General features: G+C 38.6%; 1 protein-coding gene across 2 annotated transcripts in view; it reads left to right on the forward strand.

Moving 5' to 3' along the window:
- Window positions 1-403: 403 nt before the first annotated feature.
- LOC120459639 (complement C3) overlaps window positions 404-23785 on the forward strand; it is a 29127-nt gene continuing 5745 nt past the window's right edge. Inside the window, exons 1-36 of one of the 2 annotated variants that reach the window (XM_039647113.2) lie at window positions 404-513; window positions 853-1048; window positions 1185-1353; window positions 1449-1522; window positions 2030-2118; window positions 2213-2295; window positions 2857-2944; window positions 3108-3210; window positions 3288-3408; window positions 3890-4005; window positions 4335-4481; window positions 4790-4993; window positions 7764-7955; window positions 8040-8192; window positions 8271-8400; window positions 8477-8548; window positions 8661-8855; window positions 10550-10664; window positions 10785-10876; window positions 10972-11111; window positions 11522-11734; window positions 12934-12994; window positions 13080-13166; window positions 13246-13449; window positions 14615-14690; window positions 14772-14931; window positions 17087-17176; window positions 17241-17397; window positions 18657-18820; window positions 20032-20187; window positions 20278-20337; window positions 20412-20502; window positions 20576-20624; window positions 20721-20811; window positions 21154-21243; window positions 22421-22526. In XM_039647113.2, the coding sequence (XP_039503047.2) occupies window positions 446-513; window positions 853-1048; window positions 1185-1353; window positions 1449-1522; window positions 2030-2118; window positions 2213-2295; window positions 2857-2944; window positions 3108-3210; window positions 3288-3408; window positions 3890-4005; window positions 4335-4481; window positions 4790-4993; window positions 7764-7955; window positions 8040-8192; window positions 8271-8400; window positions 8477-8548; window positions 8661-8855; window positions 10550-10664; window positions 10785-10876; window positions 10972-11111; window positions 11522-11734; window positions 12934-12994; window positions 13080-13166; window positions 13246-13449; window positions 14615-14690; window positions 14772-14931; window positions 17087-17176; window positions 17241-17397; window positions 18657-18820; window positions 20032-20187; window positions 20278-20337; window positions 20412-20502; window positions 20576-20624; window positions 20721-20811; window positions 21154-21243; window positions 22421-22526 (4402 nt within the window). In that variant the 5' untranslated portion in view covers window positions 404-445. The remainder of the gene's footprint in view (window positions 514-852; window positions 1049-1184; window positions 1354-1448; window positions 1523-2029; window positions 2119-2212; window positions 2296-2856; window positions 2945-3107; window positions 3211-3287; window positions 3409-3889; window positions 4006-4334; window positions 4482-4789; window positions 4994-7763; window positions 7956-8039; window positions 8193-8270; window positions 8401-8476; window positions 8549-8660; window positions 8856-10549; window positions 10665-10784; window positions 10877-10971; window positions 11112-11521; window positions 11735-12933; window positions 12995-13079; window positions 13167-13245; window positions 13450-14614; window positions 14691-14771; window positions 14932-17086; window positions 17177-17240; window positions 17398-18656; window positions 18821-20031; window positions 20188-20277; window positions 20338-20411; window positions 20503-20575; window positions 20625-20720; window positions 20812-21153; window positions 21244-22420; window positions 22527-23785) is intronic. The other variant, XM_089132669.1, reaches the window with a different exon arrangement.

A 23785-nucleotide genomic window follows, 5' to 3' on the forward strand; every position in this document is an offset into this window, starting at 1 on the left:
ACGAAAAAGCTAGACTTTTCCGATTAGTCTACATTATTAGCATCCACACTAACTGACAACTGTTTATTTCAAAATTACCTCAGCGGCAGCGCGCGTTATGAGGGAGGGTTATGATTGGCTGTCAGTGTTTTTACCGTTCATCATTAGGCTAACAAAACATGTGTCATTTTTAATATAAGCATTTGTTTGTTTTTGTACATTATACATGTTATTAAAAACATTAAATTACAATTAAAAAAATGACACAATTTAACCATTTAAATTAAAATAAAAAAATATGTTCCTCTGAGCTCTTGAGAATGAATTTAGAAGCCTTTATGGTTATGGTCGTTCTTTTTAGATTCTTTTTGTTGAAGATTTCTGCCTCATAATTTAAAAAAAAAAAAACTAATGGGAGGAGTTTAAAAGAGCTGCACAAACATGAACACTTCACACACACACAAACATGGAGGTGAAGCTGCTGTGTCTGACTGTTTTTCTCTCGTCACCCCTCCTCATCCTGTGTGACCCGCTGTGAGTATTAAACACATCGTTTTAATTAATTGTTTACTTATTATTTGGTTAGACAGAGGTTGTTTAGGTTTTGTTAATATTGCCTATACAGTTTTTTTTTTCTGCTGTGACAACTTGCCCCGTCCCACAGCTCTATTGTATTCGGGCATATTGTCGCAAATTATCAACATGTGTTTAATGTATCTTTCTTTGTCTGCATAGCAGAACTATTTTAAGCTATCCTACTGATAATAATATGTATATATTTAAATAAACCTACCACACATTCACTGGAATTAAGTGACAACTAGACCAGTGCCCTCATGTGTTCAGGATTTACACCTATTTCATTCTCATTAGGTTTGTTCTGTCAGCTCCTAATTTGCTGAGAGTGGGTTCCTCAGAGAACGTGTTTGTGGAGGCTCAGGATTACAATGGAGGAAACCTGAACGTGAGGATCTCAGTGAAGAACTTCCCAAAGAAAGACAGGGAGATACTGTCCAAAACAGTGACACTGACTGGAGTAAACAATTACCAGATCCTCACAGATATAAAGGTGATGCCACTCTGACATACTTTATCCTGATGTAAGCATGTGTCATTCATCAGAGGGCAAACTTCATATTTGAACAATCTTCTAATTTATTTGCATGTTTTAGATACGTATTTCATTATTATGTTCTGCTGTTCAGATTCCCAGTGATAGGGACTATTTCTCTGATGATCCTCTGGAGAAGCAGTATGTGTATCTACAAGCTCAGTTTCCATCCCACACTCTGGAGAAAGTGGTCATGGTCTCATTCCAGTCTGGATATATATTTGTACAGACAGACAAGCCCATCTACACGCCTGCCAGCACAGGTAAGAAACAGCTTTAGCGTTAGATGCCCCCTGTAATATCATGATGCAAAGCACAAAATAAACAACTTTTGGGTAATAAAATATCCTTTCTGCAGTTCAGTACAGGATCTTCTCGCTGACGCCTGGTCTGAAACCACTTGAACATGCTGGAATAGCAGTGGAAATCATGGTACTCTTAAAATAAAACTGCACCAAAACTTTCCTTAAAATGATTCATGCAATTTGAAAATTAATCGAAACAACATAAAACTTAACCTAAAAGGTTTTTATCATAGCATTTACTGTTAAATTAATGTTTATGTAATGATTTTAGTGTCATGTAGTTTACCATGACTTGCATTTGTTACACTTTATACTATTATTTATTTGTTTGTGGAAAAACTTTTTCCCACCTATGTTTTTTGGTGATTTGTCAGTTTACCATTATAAATGTACAAAACTGATTTTAGTACTTCAGTTGGTTGGAATATTAACATGATATCAGATAATCAAATTCAATAATCAAGTTTTTTGTTTTTTGTTTTGTTTTTTTTAACTGTAAATGTAATACCTAAATTGTTTTATGGTGCACAATCTGTTCTGGCTGTTGATAATTAGCTGAAACAAAAATATTATAATTAAATTCATATAAATTATATATAATCATTAATCTTTTTTTTTTCTTCCTTTTTTAAAGGATCCTGAAGGCATCACAACTATGAGAGAAACCATATTTCCACAACAAGGGATTCGATCAGGAAAATATGCCGTACCTCAGCCCGCCAGGTGTGTTCATGCTGAAACGTGAGACTGTGGAGAGGAGAAGGATATTAATCCGCAGGTCTGTAATCATCTGTTTTTGATCTGCTTATATTTATAGGCCTGGGATCTGGAAAGTGGTCACGAGATTCGCAAACACGCCGCAAAAGAATTACACTGCTGACTTCGAAGTCAAAGAATATGGTAGAAGCTTTATCTATTTTTATTCAATTTGTGTTGTTTTATAACTAATGTCATACCTCATATAGTTGGACTTGTGGAAATATATATCTTTCGCATTTCATTTTTTCTTATTATTTAATAGATCATCAACACATGCATTTGAGAATGTCTTTGTATTTGGCAAGTGTCTCTTTTGCTTTAATGACGGCTGCACTTGATCAGTGATATTTCATTACTATTTATATACTAGTGTAGTATTTGTAAATCATTTTTACTTTATATTGCATTTTACAGTAATTTTGTAATATGCTTTTGCCATTTAGCTTTATATTTATTTCAGTTTTAGTCAAGTTTTTTCCATCTAATTTGATCAGCTTTATTTCAGTTAGCCGAAAATGCTTTTAATAATTATAGTTTTAGTTAACAATGGTACTGATATCCATTTCTCAGATATTTCTTATTCCTCCTACATAAACAATTTACGCCAGATTTCGCAGTGTGACATTTGCCTTTTGTAACCAACAGCATGAACATGGTCATCTTTCTAGTGCTCATTATTGTTATGTGGGTTTATTGTTATAGTGCTTCCCACTTATGAAGTCACATTATCACCCAGTCAGTCGTTCTTCTCTGTGAAAGATGCTAGTTTGACGGTTAGCATTGAAGCCAAGTAAGGTTTTAATAGTTTTTTTTTCTCTTAAACTACTATATTTTATTATTCTCTCCAAGGATTGATATACGTTTAATTTCATATTCTCGTGTTTACTCCATAAAGTTGTGTATTTACCAAAGCACTTCAATCCTAATGTCACACATGAAGTCTGTTTGTCTAGGTACTTGCACGGAAACAACGTGAACGGACACGCGTTTGTGGTGTTTGGTGTGATGGAATTTGAGAGGAAAACTAGTATTCCTTCCTCTCTTCAAAGAGTTCAGGTGAGCTTCCCAGATAAAAACACACCTGACGTGTTAAAGTGACGCAGCCAAAGTGATGGCATTTACATAAAACACAGATATCAGATGGAGAAGGTACCGCCAAGCTGACTAAGGAGACGATACTTCAGACCTTCCCAGATATCGGCCAACTGGTTGGACGATCAATCTACATTTCGGCCAGCGTTTTAACTGACACTGGTAAGTGTAATTAAAAGTGCTGTGCCAATCTAAAGTAATTTATGCATTTCTGAGCCATGTCACAAACAATAGAGCATGAATTTAGCCCTAAAAAGTGGCATTTCATGTGAAGAAAAAAAAGTAAAATATGCATTTATTTAGTGAATATGTAAAAAAAAATTAAGCTATTTTTAAATAAACATATATTTTTGACTAAATAATGCAATACACTCTTTAAGCCGTAGATAAAATCTGTATATAGTGCACAGAAGAACGCTCAGGGTAATTCTACTGCAACTATTTTTAATTTTACACACCGAAAAGTCTTGCAAAAAATGGCACTAATGGCGTGAGATTCTGAAAAAACAACCCCAACTTTCAGACTACCATGTTTAAAAAAGATCAAATAAAATAAATATATGTTTTCATTTTATTGTATATTGATTTTAAATATATGATATAATATTATACAATTTTAGTCACAACTTGGTGTGTGTTTCAGGCAGTGAAATGGTGGAAGCTCAGAGGAAAGGCATTCAGATCGTGACGTCACCGTACACCATACACTTCGAAAGAACACCACAATTCTTCAAACCTGGGATGCCCTTCAGTGTCTCCGTATGAAATATTTCAGTTCTTGCAAAAAGAATAAGAAGACTATATTCATAAAGAATTTGGAAAAATACACTATTACTGTAAAAATACACATGGTTATGAGGTGAAGCAACTGCATCCATTGTCCGCCATGTTGTTGTTTTTTCTTCTATTGTCGGCCATGTTACCATCATCGCCTCCAACTTATTTTCCCCACTTGTTATTACAATTTCTATGGTGCCAATCATGTACTTTAAACTCATTAATACCATCTATCCAACATGAACACACCATTAAATGGCATTTAGAAACATCAATCAGGTCTAGCAAAAACATAATTGGTGTTTTGATAGGTTTATCTAACAGACCCTGACAAGATGCCCGCTGAAAATATGGAAGTGGAGGTCAATCCTGGAGCGGTCAGAGGCCGAACGAAAGCCAACGGCATTGCGAAGCTTACAGTCAATTCTCACGAAGGATCTTCCGCACTAGAGATCACTGTAAGACCTGATGTTTGGTTCATTTCTGAGATACTGAGTTTGAATTGTCTCAGGCTTACTGAAAAAAATAAACCTAATCCTGAAACCAGCCTAAGATTGCATGTGGGTTTTATGTGGTTTGAGCTAGTCTAGCTTGTCTTATAGTCTGGTCACACTGGTCTTGACTGCTTTAAGCTGGTCTTTAACACTATAATCAATAGACCAGCCCTGGACACAAGCAGGCTGTTTTAATTTGTCATTTTTCTTGTCATTTTATGTTTGTTTGTTTTTTAGCTTAGAATAGCATCAAATCATCTCTTCACTTTCAGGTACAAACCAAAGATCCAAAATTAGATGACGACCAGCAGGCAGTGAAGAAGATGACGGCGCAGGCCTACGAGACCAAAGGCGGCTCCAAGAACTACCTGCACGTCGGCATCGATACTCCAGTGTTTGAGATTGGTGATCAAATGAAAGTCAATCTGAACCTGGGCAGAAGTCCAGGAGTCAGAGATCAAGATTTCACCTACATGGTGAGAGACAGACCTGTTTCAGTCTGTGGCCTAATTGAAATTAATTATAAAGCATCAATATCATGCTACCAATGATACATGCTAGCAAAGTAGCAATTCTGTTGATTAATCGATCACAAGAAAAAAATGTATGCATTTTTGAACCAAATCTCACATGAATCTTCTCTGAAAAGTGGTTTGAGTCCGAGTCGAGACCGAGACCAAAGAGAGTCGAGTCGAGACCGAGACCAAAGAGGATTGAGTCCGAGTCGAGACCGAGACCAAAGAGAGTCGAGACCGAGATCATAGAGGTTTGAGTCCAAGTCGAGACCGAGACCAAAGAGGATTGAGTCCGAGTCGAGACAGAGACCATAGAGGATTGAGTCCGAGTTAAGACCGAGACCAAAGAGAGTCGAGATCGAGACCAAAGAGAGTCGAGATCGAGACCAAAGAGAGTCGAGACCGAGACCATAGAGGATTGAGTCCGAGTCGAGACCGAGACCAAAGAGGATTGAGTCTGAGTCGAGACCGAGATCATAGAGGTTTGAGTCCAAGTCTAGACCGAGACCAAAGAGGATTGAGTACAAGTCGAGTCCGAGACCATAGAGTATTGAGTCCGAGTCGAAACCGAGACCAAAGAGAGTCAAAACCGAGATCATAGAGGTTTGAGTCCAAGTCTAGACCGAGACCAAAGAGGATTGAGTCCGAGTCGAGACCGAGACCAAAGAGAGTCGAGTCCGAGACCATAAGTCAAGTCAAGTCAAGTCACATTTATTTATATAGCGCTTTTCACAATACAGATTGTATCAAAGCAGCTTCACAGTGATAACATGTAAGTAGCACAACACAGATCAACAACATTGCTAAACACTAAATAAATAACCCCAACTGAGCAAGCTCAAAGCAAGCCAAAAGCAAGGCGACAGTGGCAAGGAACCAAAACTCCATCAGATTGGATGGAGAAAAAACCTTGGGAGAACCCAGGCTCAGTCGGGGGCCAGTTCTCCTCTGGCTTACATTCATATTGTTTAAATATAAATATTAAATATAAATATTGTTTATGAATCAAACGGCGCCATAACATATCGCAGGCGTTGAGTCGTCTCATCACAGGCGTTGAGTCGTCTCATCACAGGCGTTGGGGCATCCGAAATCCCTGTGAGAGGCTGGACACAAAACTGGACCTGACGAACGCCATTTTTCTCGGGACAAGCGTCCCGAGATAACAGCAGAAAGGCAGATGGGAAATAATTAGCATAGCTGATGTTCATAATAATTTCCGTTATAACTCACAAACTCTCCGTAACCCGAACTCTCCGCAACCCAACCATACGCGCCGACCCGTTTGTCTAAAAGGCTGTCGAGCCCCACTGGTGCGTTAAGCAGTTTCAGTGGCAAACGGTTCCGTATGGCATAACAGAGGACTAGAAGGTAAGCATAGAGGATTGAGTCCAAGTCGAGTCCGAGACCATAGAGGATTGAGTCCGAGTCGAGACCGAGACCAAAGAGGATTGAGTCAGAGTCGAGACCGAGACCAAATAGAGTCGAGACCGAGACCAAAGAGGATTGAGTCAGAGTCGAGACCGAGACCAAATAGAGTCGAGACCGAGACCAAAGAGGATTGAGTCAGAGTCGAGACCGAGACCAAAGAGAGTCGAGTCCGAGACCATAGAGTATTGAGTCCGAGTCGAGTCCGAGACCATAGAGGATTGAGTCCGAGTCGAGACCGAGACCAAAGAGAGTCGAGTCAGAGTCGAGACCGAGACCATAGAGGATTGACTCAGAGTCGAGACCGAGACCAAAGAGGATTGAGTCCGAGTCGAGACCGAGGCCAAAGAGAGTCGAGTCTGAGTCAAGACCGAGAACAAAGAGAGTCAAGTCTGAGTCGAGACCGAGACCAAAGAGAGGAGTCGAGACCAGAGTGGTTGGATAACTTAAGGTTGGGTCACAAACCAGACTTAAAGATATCTTCAAGAATATGTAAAATATTTGGTGGTAACAATAAAATTGGCACCAAGTCAGTATCAAGTTATTGCGCAGCTGCGCACAAGAAAGTCAGCAATCATTGGACGTTTCAATCAAACAATTTAAAGAAATATTAACATACAGTTATAATCATGACATATTTTGAATGGGACTCGAGTGGACTCGGGAACAAGTCCGAGTCCCAATATGTTCGAGTACGAGTCAATTCCGAGTCAAAATGCACACAAGTCCATAACAAGACCGAGACCAAATATGGACTTGAGACCGAGTCCGAGTCTCGAGTACACAACACTGTTCAAAAGGTCCTACCTTCTTTCCTCCAACACTGGCCCTGACTCCACCCATTTGAAGAACATGGACGTGTCGTGCAATCATGCATCTGCAAAACTGAGATGCGCGAGATCGCACTTACTCTTTCTCTCTCTGGACTGGGGCGATTTGCACGACTGGGTCACAAGCTTTGAGTATGAGCACGAGGGGGATGGTACGACCGTTTGATTGACGCACTGCCTGTCCAGTGATTCTAGGTGGTCTTGGACATGATTGGCTGGAGTTCGAGTCCTGCCCGTTCCACAGATTATTAAATTGCTTAATTTTAATTTCAGTGCTTCTATCTCAGTGGCTGTAAGTGGGTTAGGACTAGGATTTCAAGTAATTTTGAAAAAAAAAATGTCAAAAAAGAAAATCACATACCCCACCTTTAATTGGCATATCAATTCATAAAAATAAATATGAATTTACTAGAAGAATAAAACCTACTGCATGAATGTCAAGGTTCAATGTAAAATTTCCCTCTCATTTCCAGATCTTGAGTAAAGGTCAGATTGTTCAAGCAGACAGGTTTAAGAGGAGTGGACACTCTCTGGTGACTCTGTCTCTACCTGTAACCAAAGACATGGTGCCGTCCTTCCGCTTTGTGGCTTATTATCACGTGGGCCCGTCTGAGGTGGTGTCTGATTCAGTCTGGGTCGACGTGAAGGACACGTGCATGGGAACGGTGGGTCAACAACCATTATCAGTTGGAATAGATACTACTAGGGTCCAGTAGTGTCCTCATATCAGTGTTTCTTGTGTTTCACAGCTGAAGGTTCAGGTGAAGGAGCCTCGACCGATCTACGAGCCAGGAGAAGAGTTCAGCTTGCTGATAACTGGAGATCCTGGAGCTAAAGTTGGGCTGGTGGCGGTGGATAAAGCTGTCCATGGACTGAACCAGAACAGACTCACTCAGAAAAAGGTGGAGGTCCTACTTCAACATTTCAACAGGCACTGAATGCTTGTGAATGTCTTAAATAAAATCTGTTTGCTGCTTTAGATTTACGACATTGTAGAGAAGCATGACACCGGCTGTACGGCAGGAGGTGGAAGGGACAGTATGGGGGTTTTCAGTGATTCGGGTCTGATGTTTGAGTCACACACTGCAGGAGGAACCAACACCAGAACTGGTATATATAAATAATGTTCTTTCAGTTTTCTAAAGCTGTACAAATCTCTTATACCTGTTATTTATACATCCTCTAGTGCCAGAGTGTCCCGTCCCCTCAAAGAGAAGAAGAAGAGCTGAGAGTGCTCAGCGGGTCACCACTATACTGGGTGAGAAGAAGCTGGAGCTTCACTTTTTACTTGACAGACCGAATGATTTTGAGCGAGAGGATGAATGAATAGCTCCAGTTGCTCGTTCTCCAGCAGTTCTTTGTCTTCTCAGCTGGTCAGTACTCTGGTGATCTGAGGAAGTGTTGTGTGGATGGCATGAGGGATAATAAACTCGGCTACACCTGTGAACGAAGGGCCATGTACATCGTGGATGGAGAGGAATGTGTCCGGGCCTTCCTGCACTGCTGTAATGACGTGGTGGCTCGCAGTATGGAGGCTGGAGAGGAGGAGATGATTCTGGCTCGGAGTACGTTGTTAAATATTGTTCAGTTGATTGTCAAACTCATGATCTTAACACTGTGTCATGTTTCCACAATACTCTATGCATCCCTTTAGGGAATTATTCAAACAACACATAACAATTACAGACAATAGAAACAAACTACCACAACAACCAAATTGCCTCCCTTTTTTAAAGATTCCTAATGTTGTTTTTGAGGTCTGCTACAAAATGTTTACATGCAACCAAGGTCAAAAACACTGATTGGTCAGATGGCCCAGTCTGTTGTGATTGGTCTACTCTCCTCTGATTGGTCAGATGGCCCAGTCTGTTGTGATCGGTCTACTCTGCTCTGATTGGTCAGATGGCCCAGTCTGTTGTGATTGGTCTACTCTCCTCTGATTGGTCAGATGGCCCAGTCTGTTGTGATCGGTCTACTCTGCTCTGATTGGTCAGATGGCCCAGTTTGTTGTGATTGGTCTGCTCTGCTCTGATTGGTCAGATGGCCCAGTCTGTTGTGATTGGTCTACTCTGCTCTGATTGGTCAGATGGCCCAGTCTGTTGTGATTGGTCTACTCTGCTCTGATTGGTCAGATGGTCCAGTCTGTTGTGATTGGTCTACTCTGCTCTGATTGGTCAGATGACCCAGTCTGTTGTGATTGGTCTACTCTGCTCTGATTGGTCAGATGGCCCAGTCTGTTGTGATTGGTCTACTCTGCTCTGATTGGTCAGATGGCCCAGTCTGTTGTGATTGGTCTACTCTGCTCTGATTGGTCAGATGGCCCAGTCTGTTGTGATTGGTCTACTCTGCTCTGATTGGTCTACTCTGCTCTGATTGGTCAGATGACCCAGTCTGTTGTGATTGGTCTACTCTGCTCTGATTGGTCAGATGGCCCAGTCTGTTGTAATTGGTCTACTCTGCTCTGATTGGTCAGATGGCCCAGTCTGTTGCGATTGGTCTACTCTGCTCTGATTGGTCAGACTGCCCAGTCTGTTGTGATTGGTCTACTCTGCTCTGATTGGTCAGATGGCCCAGTCTGTTGTATTTGGTCTACTCTGTTCTGATTGGTCAGCCACTTACAACATGTGTCGGAAACCATATCAATCATATCATATCTGTTATCATTCGGCAGGGCAAAGACAGCGTCTTGTTGAAGCTTTTCGACAACACAAACCAAACTCTTCCAGTCTCAGCTATAACTACAGTAGTGTTTGTGTTTAGTTTAGCTTTCATGGACTTTTAGTATGTTTTCATTAATCACGTGTTCCTTTGATTGATTTTCCCTCCAGTCATCAGCTTCCATGGACGCTAGTCCTTATCACAGCTGTTCGTCAATGAGTTAATTCTCCCTGTGTATTTTAGTTGTTAACCTTCAGTGTAGCCTCGTTTGCGTTAGCATTCTGTTGGAGCAACTTCTGTTTTGCCCTGTGGATCATTGTTATTAAAACTTCACATTTTTAACTTTACCCTGATCTTCATCTGTCTGTCTGCAGACTTGCTAACATAGATGTTGTTCGCAGCCAATTCGTGGTGTAATGCAAATGTGTTGCTAACTTACGTATGTAGGTTCAAGCAGGAAGACTGGAAGTACTGTTCATTTGAGTTTACAGATTTCCTAAAGAAACACCAGGATTGATCATGGTTCAAATGAGTGAAGTGAATTCCTTGCTCACAGTATATATATATATATATATATATATATTTCTGTTAACCTGGACAGGTGAGGACAGCGACTATTATGAGAGTTTTGATGAAATCACATCACGTACACAGTTTCCAGAGAGCTGGCTTTGGACAGAGGAGATTCTGCCGTTCTGTCCAAATAATAAGTCATGGTGAGTACGAGACAAAAAAAAAAAAAAGATTTTAAATGAACAGAAGCGATGGGAAACGTTTTATGTTAGTAATTTCTTTCTTTATCTGCTTGAACCTTTTTCTATTTCCTCCTGTCCCAGTCTAACAACATCGATCACAAGAGACCGAATCTACCTGAAAGAATCCATCACTACTTGGCAAATCTTCGCTTTTAGCCTGTCAAAATCTCACGGTATGTTATGTTAGGATAAAGTACACTTATATAACACACTTTTTTTTCACCTCGTTTTAGACCTGTATACTCCATTGCTGTCTTTTTCTCCAAAGGCATATGTGTGGCAGATCCATACGAGATGATAGTTTATAAGAGGTTCTTCATTGACCTGAAGGTGCCGTTCTCAGCTGTGCGCAATGAACAACTACAAATCAGGGTCATCCTTCACAACTACACCAAGAAGAAAATTAGGGTACAGTAACACAGTCATTTTGGTCCTTGATAATCACCCAGTTGGTGTCAGATTAATTAACGTGAGGATAAATGAGGCAAATTAGAGTTGTTTTAATCATGCATTATGTCGTCTCGGAGTCCAAGTTCACAGGTTTTACATGGTTTTTTCCAAGAACCAGGCTAGAACAGCAAGAACTAGATGCTGTCTTTTCCCAAAGTTATCTTTAACCACAACTACGGCACCATTTTATTTGTTGAAGTCCCCCTCTAGTGAAATTCAAGTTTTTATGTTGTTTGTATGTCTATGTGGTGTTTTTAATATGCTTTAAGACAAACCTGGTGTAAAATCATGAGTCAACACCATCGCTGAGAATTTTTTCCTTAAAACTGCAGTGAGTGCATTCGTCCAACTGTTGACTTCTCCTTCAGGCACGGCTTGAGTTCACGGACACTGAACACATTTGCAGCTCCGCCAGCACAAAGGGCTCCTACCAAACAGAAGTGGAGGTCGAGTCCATGTCCTCCAGGTCTGTCCCGTATGTGATTATCCCCCTGGAGTTGGGCAGTCACTGGATTGAAGTGAAGGCAGCAGCGTATGACTCGGTCTACAGTGATGGAGTGAGGAAGATCCTGAGGGTGGTGGTGAGTGAACTTCCCTTCTGCCTTCCAGAAATATGCTAATTTACAGCATTTAAAACAACAATAACAATTGTACTTTATATTGCTGTAATTTATAATTCATACCCAAAATGTCAGTTTTTAAATGCTTTAAAAATATCATTTTTTTTGTCTTGGTTACAGTATGTGATTATTAAGGAAACTTTATTGTGCAAACATTATGGAAACGTTACTTTTGAACGATCTCTGTCGTAACGTTAAAACCCTCTGATGCTCTTCGGTCATTTTTGACCCAAAAGTTGAATTTTTTTACTTTATCGGAATAGTACGGAACTTGGTAAAGGTTTTGCCACTTGCTATGTGAACACACAAAAAAATCGTGGACATTATTCGAAAAGGTTAAATGGTGCTTAATATGACCCTTTGGAAATGAATGGGAGGCGAATTTCATCTAGTGAAAACCTAGTGTGGCCAAACTAAATATATCAAGAAATATAACAAGATATCAAGCTAAAATTTGGAAAACAACTTGTTTTATATTTTATTTATTTTTTTCAGTTTTAGAGTTAAACATTTTTTTGACATATGTATTTCATATAAATATTTAAAATTGTATTTTTGTGCATTTTTCATCACAATAAACATAAAATACTGGCCTTAGATTTTAATTAATTTATTTTTTTTCAGTTTTAGAGTTACACGTGTTTTTGACATATGTATTTCATATAAATATTTAAAATAGTATTTTTGTGCATTTTTTCATCACAATAAACATAAAATACTGGAAGTTTTATAAAAAGTTGATAAATGGATTAGAAATACAGTGTAAACATAATGTAATACCATTACAAAATATTAAATAAAAAATATTATCGAAACTAAAATATAGTACATTCATTTCATAAAAATTTGTTTTTTAAATCTGTCATATTTGACTGACATGCGAATAGCACCAGAGAGTTCAAAAGCATTAGGCCAATATCAAACTAAATCGTTTCAGAATAAAACTTTCCCTGAGTGATGTAAACATCTTTCTACTAACATTTTAAAAATATTATTAAAGACCAGATACAATAAGATAATTGCTTTAATTTAAGACATAAGAAAGTACTTAAGACATACAGTATGTATTGTTTGGTTTTCAATACAACAATTCATTTACTGTCTGTCATTATAGAAGCTTGATTTCAGTATGTGACTGAAACCCAATCTCTGTGTTTCAGTCTGAGGGTGTGCTCACTATGATACAGGAGAAAAATGTGGAGCTCAATCCTACCAAGATGGGTGAGTTTATGGAGTCTTTCCTCCATAATATTTAAAAATTCCCCTCCAAAATATCCCAAAATCCCAATCTGAGCCTATGTGACAGGTGGAGTACAACAAGTGTCTGTCAGGAGTCTCAAACCAGACACTCAGGTCCCCAACACACCCGCTAACACGTACATCACAGTCAAGAGTAAGGAGGAATCTGAACGCTTATTTATTCTGCTAATCCATCCACTCATCCAGTCCTGACCCGCTGTGTGTTACTCAAGGCCAGGAGTTCAGTAAGATGATCGAGCAGGCCATCAGTGGAGACTTCATGGGCCGGTTTATTGTCCAGCCCCGTGGGAATGGAGAGGAGAACATGATCTACATGACTCTACCTGTCATTGCCACTCATTATCTGGACAGCACTAAGCAGTGGGAGACTGTTGGCATGAACCGCCGTAATGAAGCCATTAATCATATCAACACAGGTCAGCTGACCACTCTCACTGAAGGGCGGGGCATAGCTTTATCCTATGGAAGCCTATTTACATAATAAATATTTAAAATTAAAAACATAATAAATATCATGCCTGAGCAAATCCCAATTATGACCAAAAAAAATCTAAATTATGATATTCTAAGTCATAATTAATTTAAATTATGTTTTAAAAAGTTGAAATTGATAGAAAAAACTTTTGACTTTTTGTCAATTTTGTAAATTTCGACATGCCATGACTAATTATTATAATATTATGACTAATAATTTCGACTCTAAGTCTCAAGTGACTTAGCATTCCATAATTTCGACTTTTTATTCATAATTATTACTATTAAACGTGATATTTAATAATTATAAATGAAGGGCGGGGCATTGCTTAATGCTATTGAAGCCTATTTACACATAATAAATAAATCATGCTTCGGTAAATCCTAATTATGACAAAAAAGTCAAAATTATGTCATGCTAAGTCATAATTATTTTAAATTATGATTTAAAAAGTTGAAATTGATGGAAAAAACGTTGTCTTTTTGTCAATTTTGTAAATTTCGACATGCCATGACTAATTATTATAATATTATGAATAATAATTTCGACTCCAAGTCTCAAGTGACTTAGCATTCCATAATTTCGACTTTTTATTCATAATTATTACTATTAAACGTGATATTTAATGATTATAAATGAAGGGCGGGGCATTGCTTAATGCCATGGAAGCCACATAATAAATAAATCATGCTTCGGTAAATCCTAATTATGACGAAAAAGTCAAAATTATGTCATGCTAAGTCATAATTATTTTAAATTATGATTTAAAAAGTTGAAATTGTGACTTTTTGTCAATTTCGTCAATTTCGACATGCCATGACTAATTAATATAATATTTTGAATTATTTCGACTCCAAGTCTCAAGTGACTTAGTCATTTGAGAAGCCGAAATTATGACAAAGTAATAATTATAAATAAAAAGTCGAAATTATGGAATACTGTTATAATTTTAACCTTTTGTCATTTCAACTTTTTAATGTCGTAATTTTGACTTCAGGAGACAAAAAATAAAATTTAGCATAAAAGGTCTCCATTAATAAATCCCTTAGAAAATGCTAACAATAGCTATAAAGTCGTAAGTTATTTACTGTATCATTCTTGTCAAGGTTATCAGCGAGAGCTAACTTTCCGTAAACCAGACGGTTCGTTCGCTGCCTCGATGAGAACGACTAGCAGCACATGGTGAGACGGGCGCTCCTGCCGTATTTATCTGATCAATTATTTACATGGCGTTTCTGACCTCTTCTTGTCTGGTCATTACAGGCTGACGGCATATGTGGCGAAAGTGTTTACGATGGCCAGCGATCTGATCATCATAGAGGAGAATGTGATCTGCAGCGCCCTCAAGTGGCTGGCCGTAAACAAACAGCAGCCAGACGGCACGTTTAAAGAAGACGCGCCCGTTATACACGAAGAGATGCTTGTACGTTACATGTGGATTAAAGGGTTAGTTCACCCAAAAATGAAAATGATGTCATTAATGACTCGTCCCAAGCCTGTCAGACCTCCGGTCATCTTCAGAACACAGGTTAAGATATTTTAGATTTAGTCCGAGAGTTTTCTGTCCCTCCATTGGAAATGTGTGTCCGGTATACTGTCTTTGTCCAGAAAGGAAATAAAGACATCATTAAAGTAGTCATGTGACATCAGTGGGTTAGTTACAATGTTTTGAATAGGGTTGGGTATCGTTTGAATTTGAACGATTCTGATTCCGATTCCTTGTTTCGATTCCGGTTCCTAACGATTCTCGATTCCGATTCTTTTAAGAGGCAGGCTCAAAAAAGTTTAGCTAACCTTGCTAACCAACGGCCTTTCTGAAGGAAATACTCCTTCTGTAAAAATACTCCTTTTGTCACAAATTTTGCATTTTGCAGAGATTTCGTTATTTTTTAGAAAAGTGAAGCCACACTTTGGATCGCCGACGTAAGCTACTCATGTTCGACTCGCGCGGTTATGCCAACACTTCCAGTAGACGCTTCTTCGTTGGTGTTGTTCAGCGGTTTCTTCTTCCGCTCGGCGGACTGTGAATATCGAAACTAGGAATCGAAATTTTAACTTTTGAACGATTCCGGGAAAAACGAAAAGTTAGTCTCGGTTCCAATCGATACTCGATTCTCGATACCCAACCCTAGTTTTGAAGCATCGAAAATACATTTTGGTCCAAAAATAACAAAAACTACGACTTTGTTCAGCATTTTATTGTCTTCCGGTTCTGGATCCGCCTTCAGTGCTGCTGCTGACATAAGACGCGGCTGACGTGTGTCTGGTGCGGCTGAACTTCGGTTGTAGTCTGAGGGAGACGCACGCTGTACAAAACAATCTTCACAAACATGGAAGGATTTCCACACAGAGGAAGACTTGCATTTTTTGCCCAGCCATATTTATTTGAACCCGAATCACGTCGGCAGCGTCTCTGAATGCGGATATACAAAAGGGCTGCAGCTATCAATTCTTTTTGAAATCGATTAATCGACCGATTAATCGAGTAATCGGATAATTTGTTTGTGTGTGTTTTTAAACAACCAAAACAAATAATGTATAACGAAAATGATAAGGTGTTTGGCTTTTATTTCTTTAAAAAACTAGAGGTATTTATTACAACTCCAAAACTGAGCCTATTTATTGCAATCTTTACCCATTTAGTGTTTATAAGTGCCAGTGCCAACAATTTTATAACAATACAGTTAAATCAATTTACTGTAAAACATGTTAAATGTAGTCCATAACATGTAAAACTTTGAATACAAACTTAAATGGTAAAGGCCATTTGGCCTTAGTTTTGTACCTGAAAACAAAAATAAATGAATATAAAATATCAAGCCAAACAGGTACACAATTGTACACAATTTATAAAAATAAATAAATGTAAATAGAACTATTATAAATAAGAATCAGACTCCGTCACGTCCCGGTGTATACAGTCAATGTATGCTGAAATTTTTTTTGCATGGCTACATAAAAGTTTTTTAAGGCAAATTTTGTAATTGAGTAACTCGAGGAATAGTTTCAGCCCTTATATACAACAGAACCGGAACACAATACACTGCTGAATAAAGTCGTAGTTTTTGTTATTTTTGGACTGAAATGTATTTTCGATGCTTCAAAACATTGTAACTAACCCACTGATGTCACATGGACTACTTTGATGATGTCTTTATTAACTTTCTGGACAAGGACAGTATACCGTACACATATTTCCAATGGAGGGACAGAAAGCTCTCGGACTAAATCTAAAATATCTTAAACTGTGTTCTGAAGATGAACGGAGGTCTGACGGGCTTGGGACGAGTCATTAATGACATCATTTTCATTTTTGGGTGAACTAACCCTTCGAGAATGCAATTTCCACCAAAAAAAGGCTGTCAAACACAATAAAGCACTTGAAATGTTCTTTAGGTTTCAGATAAATATTTTCTCCTTTGGCGGGTCGTGGGTGTTATTCATTTAAATGATTTGGAGAAAAGGCTTAAAGAAAGACATCAATATGCTGTTAAATCCTGCAGTGTGCACACTAATGTTTGAGTTTCATCCTAACAGTTGCTTGGGATCTGGTTTATTTGAGTGTATGTTAATTCCAGGGTGACGTACAGGGGAAAGACAGCGACGCCTCTCTAACTGCATTCGTTCTGGTTGCCATGCAAGAGGGCAGTAAGATCTGCACTGAATCTGTAAGTAACAAACAGCGCTATATTACATCACAACAGTCTCACTAAGTCTCTTTCTCCACACTAGAGTCTTCAGAGCAGTATAAACAGAGCCGTTAATTACCTGACGCTGAGAGTGCACAGTCTGACCAGCGGTTATGCTGTCGCTATGACTTCTTACGCTTTGGCCCATGCTGGAAAACTCAATAAAGACATCCTGATGAGTCATTCCAGTCAGAACGAAGGTCAGTGACGATACAGTCAAACCAACAGTGCCCTACACACACCAATGACATAATAAATTACCCCACAACCCTACATAGGACTTGTAGTTTGGAGAATGGATGGACAATAGACCAAAAATACTAATAAAATTCTGAGTAAATCACCTTTTGTATTTTCAGTTGCTCCCTCAATCCTTTAGACTATCAGTGAGTTGCAGAAATCAGCAAACAGCCAGTTCACTTCCTGCATTTTCTGATTAAGTGTCTTATGTTTTTATAACTATATGGTTTTGAGCTATAAAAGAAGAAAAACGAATACTAGAAATACAAGTTACAGCGAGATAAGCGATTGATTATTGTAAATGAAATAACAATAAAAACGATAGTCGGCATGAGACACAAGTTACGATAGTCTTTTGTTCCCTTTATTGTGACGTACATCTGAGTGAAACGGCTTTTAAAAAAAACAAGTGTGGGCGGGGCTTGATTGTGTCTGGATGGTTGTGGTTTGCTATTGGTGGATCTGATGTGAGTGACAGGTTATTGCCCCGCCTTCGTCAACTCAGAAGAGAAGCTGCAAGAGGGAAGTTATTTTGATTCTAGATTATGAGGGAACATGATTTTTTTTTTCTTTTTTTAAATTGCTCACGGATAAATAATTTATAAATACTGCGAGAAGAAAATAAAGAATTTAGAGCCCGACCGATAAAGGATTTTAAAGACCGATACCGATACAAATATTTTTGGGTTTTAAAATCCGATATTCCTATATATCGGCCGATATTTTATTTATTTATTTATTTATTTTAAACTGGACATGATAGTCACAAATTTTGTCATGCTGATTTGAGTTAAGAGAACTGATGGGGAAGTTCTTTTACTTGTTATTCAAGCAATGTATGTCTCGTGACCAACTCAACGAGTGTAGAGCGCCCTCTGGTGGACAAACTATACAACTCCAACACTCATGACATGGTTCAAGTGTGTTTCGTCCGTTTTTATTTTATTGTTGAAATATTCATTTATCGGCCATTATAACTGTTATAATGGCCGATAAATGAATATTTCAACAATAAAATAAAAACGGAAAATGCCTAATATCGGCCGATAATATCGGTCTGCCGATATATCGGTCTGGCTCTAAAAGAATTCTTCATTTTCATTAACCAGAAATGGCAAACAAATTACTAACTGATTTGAAAATAACAAATTGTAAATTTTTTAAAACTATAACAACACTGTGTCCATGTCAACCTTTTCCATTTGTGTCTTCTGAACAGTCGGTAGGTTTTGGCAAGTTCCTGGCCAGCGTGAGCTCTCTCTGGAGGCCACAGGTTATGCTCTACTCGCGCTGGTGAAGGTGAAGGACTTCGAGCGGGCCGGAGCGGCCGTACGCTGGCTGAGAGCACAGATACCCAACTATGGAGCCAGCGGTACCACACAGGTACAGAGCTGATCATTACTGATTAAAAATAACGTTTGGTGATGCAGATCAAGTGATTATTATGTCAAAACATAGCCAAACAAAATCTAATGTTAATCGTTTAAGGGTCACGAGCCCAACTAAAGCAAACACTGATCACCACAATGGTGACCACAATGTGATTTTTTTTTTCTGCTTGTTAAAGGAGGAGTTCACTTTTTAAAAAAAAAACTTTTGCTGATAATTGACTCACCCCCATGTCATCCAAGATGTTCATGTCTTTCTTTCTTCAGTTGAAAAGAAATTAAGGTTTTTGAGGAAAACATTCCAGGATTTTCTCCATATAATGGACTTCAATGGGAACCAAACGGTTCAAGGTCCAAAAGACCGTTTCAGTGCAAACTGCAAACCACTCAAAAGGCTTTAAATGATTCCAGACGATGAATAAGGGTATTATCAAGTGAAATGATCGCTCATTTAATAAATAAATAACAAAGTTTAAGTTTTATAAGCTCAAATGCTCGTCTTGCTCTGTTCTGTGATGCGCATTCGTGAATCTCCTGTTTGAACTCGTTCATCAAAATGAACGAATCTTTTTCCGAGTCAATTTGTTCGTTTCGTTCGTTGAATGAACCAAATTGACTTTGTTCATTTTGATGAACGAGTTTGAACAGGAGAGTCACACAGAACAGAGCAAGGCGAGCTTTTGAGCGTATAAAACTTAAACTTTGTTATTTTTTTATTAAATGAGCGATCGTTTCTCTTGAGAAGACCCTTATTTATCGTCTGTAATCGATTAAAGGCCGTTGAGCAGTTTGCAGTTTGCACTGAAACTGTCTTTTGGACCTTGAACCTTTTGGTTCCCATTGAAGTCCATTATATGGAGAAAAATCCTGCAAAGTTTTCATGAAAACCTTAATTTTTTTCGACTGAAGAAATAAAGACGTGGACATTTTGGATGACATGGGGGTGAGTAAATGATCAGCAAAAGTTTTTTCAAAAGTGAACTACTCCTTTAAGGTCAGGTGTCTTCAATAATGGTCAATCATCACTCAACGAATCACTTGATTATCTCATTAACTTTAATTTGCTCATATTTTAGCACTTTAACACTAGTCTGGGCATATAAACTCCCAGGAGAGTTCATTTAACACTGGAGTTTTTACTGTGTATTTGGTCTAAAACACTTGAGCATTTGCTTCATGAATAAGGGAATGCTGTATGTCTCTTAGGCGAGCATCGTGGTTTTCCAGGCCGTGGCTGAATATCATACAGAAGCGAAGAAGCAGGACGTGAATCTGAACATTGAACTCTCTGTGGAGGGAAGAACCACACACAACAGATGGACTTTCACTCGTTCCAACATGCATGTGACGCGATCGGACAAGGTGACTGAACAAATATGAGTGAACAGACTTTTGCCCTTCAATTCTTATCTGATTTCAAATCATGCAACATGTCAAATGTAATCACGACAGGTGAAACTGACACAGAAATTCAACCTCACTGCTCATGGGAACGGGATGGCCACTCTCTCGGTGAGCATTCGTGAGCGCCCACGACTTCAGTCACATGGGTATTTAAACAGATTTACAGCTTGATCTGTCCTCAGGTGTATTCTCTGTATTATGCCCTGCCTGAAGAGAGAGAAAATGACTGTAATGCGTTTGATCTCAGTGTGAAGATGGAGAAACAGCTTGACGGTCAGTTCATGTCTTCTTCATTGATTAGTGACGTTTAACAGTGTTATATCTTCTCAATCTCCATTGCATGCAGTTTCACATCCAGGAGCCATTGAAAGCTATCTGCTCACCATTGAAACCTAGTGAGTAAAAGCAGATCCGTCCATCGTGTTAGATTTGCATATTCAGCTGAAAGCATGGAAAGTTGGATCACATGTTGTTTTAATCCATCTGTGCAGTTTCAAGAACCCAGCGAGAGATGCTGCCATGTCCGTTTTGGATATTGGCCTGTTAACGGGATTTAAAGTAGATGATACTGATCTGTCGAAGGTAAAAATGATTCAAAAATTGAATATTACCACATGTCACTTCATAAAGAAACACTACACGCATATAGACTGAACACGCACACGCAAGACATCTCCGAAAATGTGTTTTCGGACCCCCAAAATGCCATTTTCATATAAATAAATGGCCATTTTCTGTGAAAGTGCTTTCATGTAAACGCCCCCTTAATGGGAACATTAGCAACGAGTTCTATGAACTTCTTTATGTTAGCTGGATGCTACCTGAAACTCTCTTAGCCACGATCAAATGTCATTCATCCACACATTTATATTTTTGACTGTTAATATTATGGATGGATAATCTTCTCAGTGTTTGAACTTTTAGTTATCTAAAGGGAAAGAGAAGTACATTGAGAGATTTGAGATGAACATGGAGCTTTCAGAGCGTGGATCGCTAATCATCTTCTTGAATAAGGTACTGAAAACTTTAACACCAACGAGAGACTCTGAACACTGTGAACATTCAGTCAAATTAATGTGTAGCCAGAATGAAATGATGAAATGATGTGTATGACTTCATAATTAACATCACATAAATAAACACAGTTTGGCTGAATTAAAAGTGATCAATGCAAAATTATATGCATTGAATTTAGAGCCAGACCGATATATCGGCCGATATTAGGCATTTTCAAAACTATCGGTATCGGCAGTTATAATGGCCGATAAATGAATATTTCAAAAATAAAAAAATAGAAACGGACGAAACACGCTTGAACCATGTCATGAGTGTTGGAGTTGTATAGTTTGTCCACCAGAGGGCGCTCTACACGGTTCCTGTTGGCAACACTCGTTGAGTTGGTCACGATACACACATTGGTTGAATAACAATTAAAAGAACTTCCCCATCAGTTCTCTTAACTCAAATAAGCATGACAAAATTTGTGACTATCATGTCCAGTTTTGCTGTTAAATAAGCGGAATTAGCTAGTAATAATTACGTTACGTTGTTACAGTGTAGTTGACTGACTGTCCTTTTAACTTTTGACGATATGACTGAAGTATTGCTTTAATAGCGCGTGACAGTTATAGCAATGAGACGTATTATCTCTCCTTGGCCTGTTATATTGAAAATGTATGTTTTACAATTTGCAGTATGACGTTATCCATTGCTAAATTATGGCTCATCATAGACTAGCTAACCACAAAGCTAGCTAATGCCGCTATCATCAGTGTGTTCTGTTGTGACAATAAAAGAAACAAGTTTCTTTTTAAAATGCATGATCATAATATTTTAGTTAAAACTCATAAATAACTACAAATAACTAATGTTAGGGAAATCTGTTAATGTTTTGTTGCGCGTTTCGAAAAAAAAAAAATATCGGCCGATATATCGGATTTTAAAACCAAAAAATATTTGTATCAGTATCGGCCTTCAAAATCCTTTATTGGTTGGGCTCTAATTTAATTTATACCCATTAAATGTGTTAGTATTTTCTTTACATTCACTTGTGTGGTTGTACAGTATGAATCTCCCTTTAAAATGATGGCTGACAAAGTTATTACCCGTTTATGGAAACACTTGGATTGCATAAATGCAAAAGTGTGTGAATGTAAAGTCATAATAATTTTCAGTGTGTGTGTCTCATTAGGTTTCTCATAAAGTGAGGGAAAGGATTGCTTTCAGAATGCACAAGATCAATGAAGTGGGAATGCTGCAGCCCGCCGGTGTCACTGTGTACGAGTACAACGCTCCAGGTACAACACACACACGACACACAGCTTACAGTGAAAACAGTGGAAGGAAGTGGAAAAGGCATATTGTAGACACATCATTAAACAGAAGTTGCATTAGTCTTGTGACGTAGAATCGTAGATCCAAGTGAAACAGCTTTTGGAACAGGATAACATGTGGGCGGGACTTGGTCCATAGGCAATTGATTGAATGGTTGTGGTTTGCTATTGGTCGATCTCATGTGAGTGACAGGTGGCCCCGCCCTCGTCCCAGTAAACATATTATTAGAGAAGAGATGACGTTGCGGGAAAAGGTATTCTAAAAGTTATTCTCTAAATCAGTGTCAGTGTTTCTGAACTTCTGAAACGCCTCCATTGTAATCTTGAGTTTTATTCACAATATTCCTCATTTAAATAATGAATATGCAGATTAAAGGGGTGGGGCCTGGTTGAGTTAGTTAGAAGTGTTTTAAACTGGGGGTTATGGAAAGGGGCGGGGGATTTCCCAAACACTCTCGAAGCGCTCAACCAATTACAACACACTGCTCAGCCGACCAATCAGAGCACAGTGTGCTTTTCAGAAGGAGGGGCTTCAGGAACTAAACAGAGCGTTACTGACAGACTGGAAAGAGAGGAGCCGCAACAATGGAGAATATGAGGAAAATGAGTTTTTTTAACATTCAAGCATTAAAACCATAGACTGTAAAAAAAGATGGACGACGCCCCTTCGCTCTTTTCCATCAGAGTGAACTGAAGCCGCCAGTGTCTCGATATGACGCTGACATCATGGACTTGAGTCTGCGCACTTGCGTGTTTCAGGACCAGTCATGCGCAGTCGTGAGCAGGAAGTAAAGCCGTGAAATCAAGGCCCCGCCCTCATTCACTCTGAATCAAACGCAAGCACACGCCCCTCACTTTTATTAAGTTTCCTCTGTCTGCTTCGTTCTTCTCCAATGATGTCTGCTGATTGCAAAACCTCGTTAAAATAAGGTAAATACAACTACTAACCACATAATCAACATTATTAAAAAAGTCCGCTGCTGCTTCAGTGACTACCTCGCTCAGAGAACCTGTCAATCATGATGTCAGAGCACCGTTTTTATCATCACATAACTAACTAAAAACAAACTTATTTTAAAAACGAACACTTGAAATTACATCAACGTGATAGAAACTGCAATAAATGACAGAAACTATCTTTGGAAAAAGGATATGTGAAGTGTAATTTTAATTGTTTAGTTGGTCTCGCGTCCCATTGAACAACATGGGGAGGCGGGGGTTAT

This window comes from Pimephales promelas, chromosome 6 (genome assembly GCF_988280905.1).
Source record: "Pimephales promelas chromosome 6, fPimPro1.hap1.1, whole genome shotgun sequence".
Lineage (NCBI taxonomy): Eukaryota > Metazoa > Chordata > Actinopteri > Cypriniformes > Leuciscidae > Pimephales > Pimephales promelas.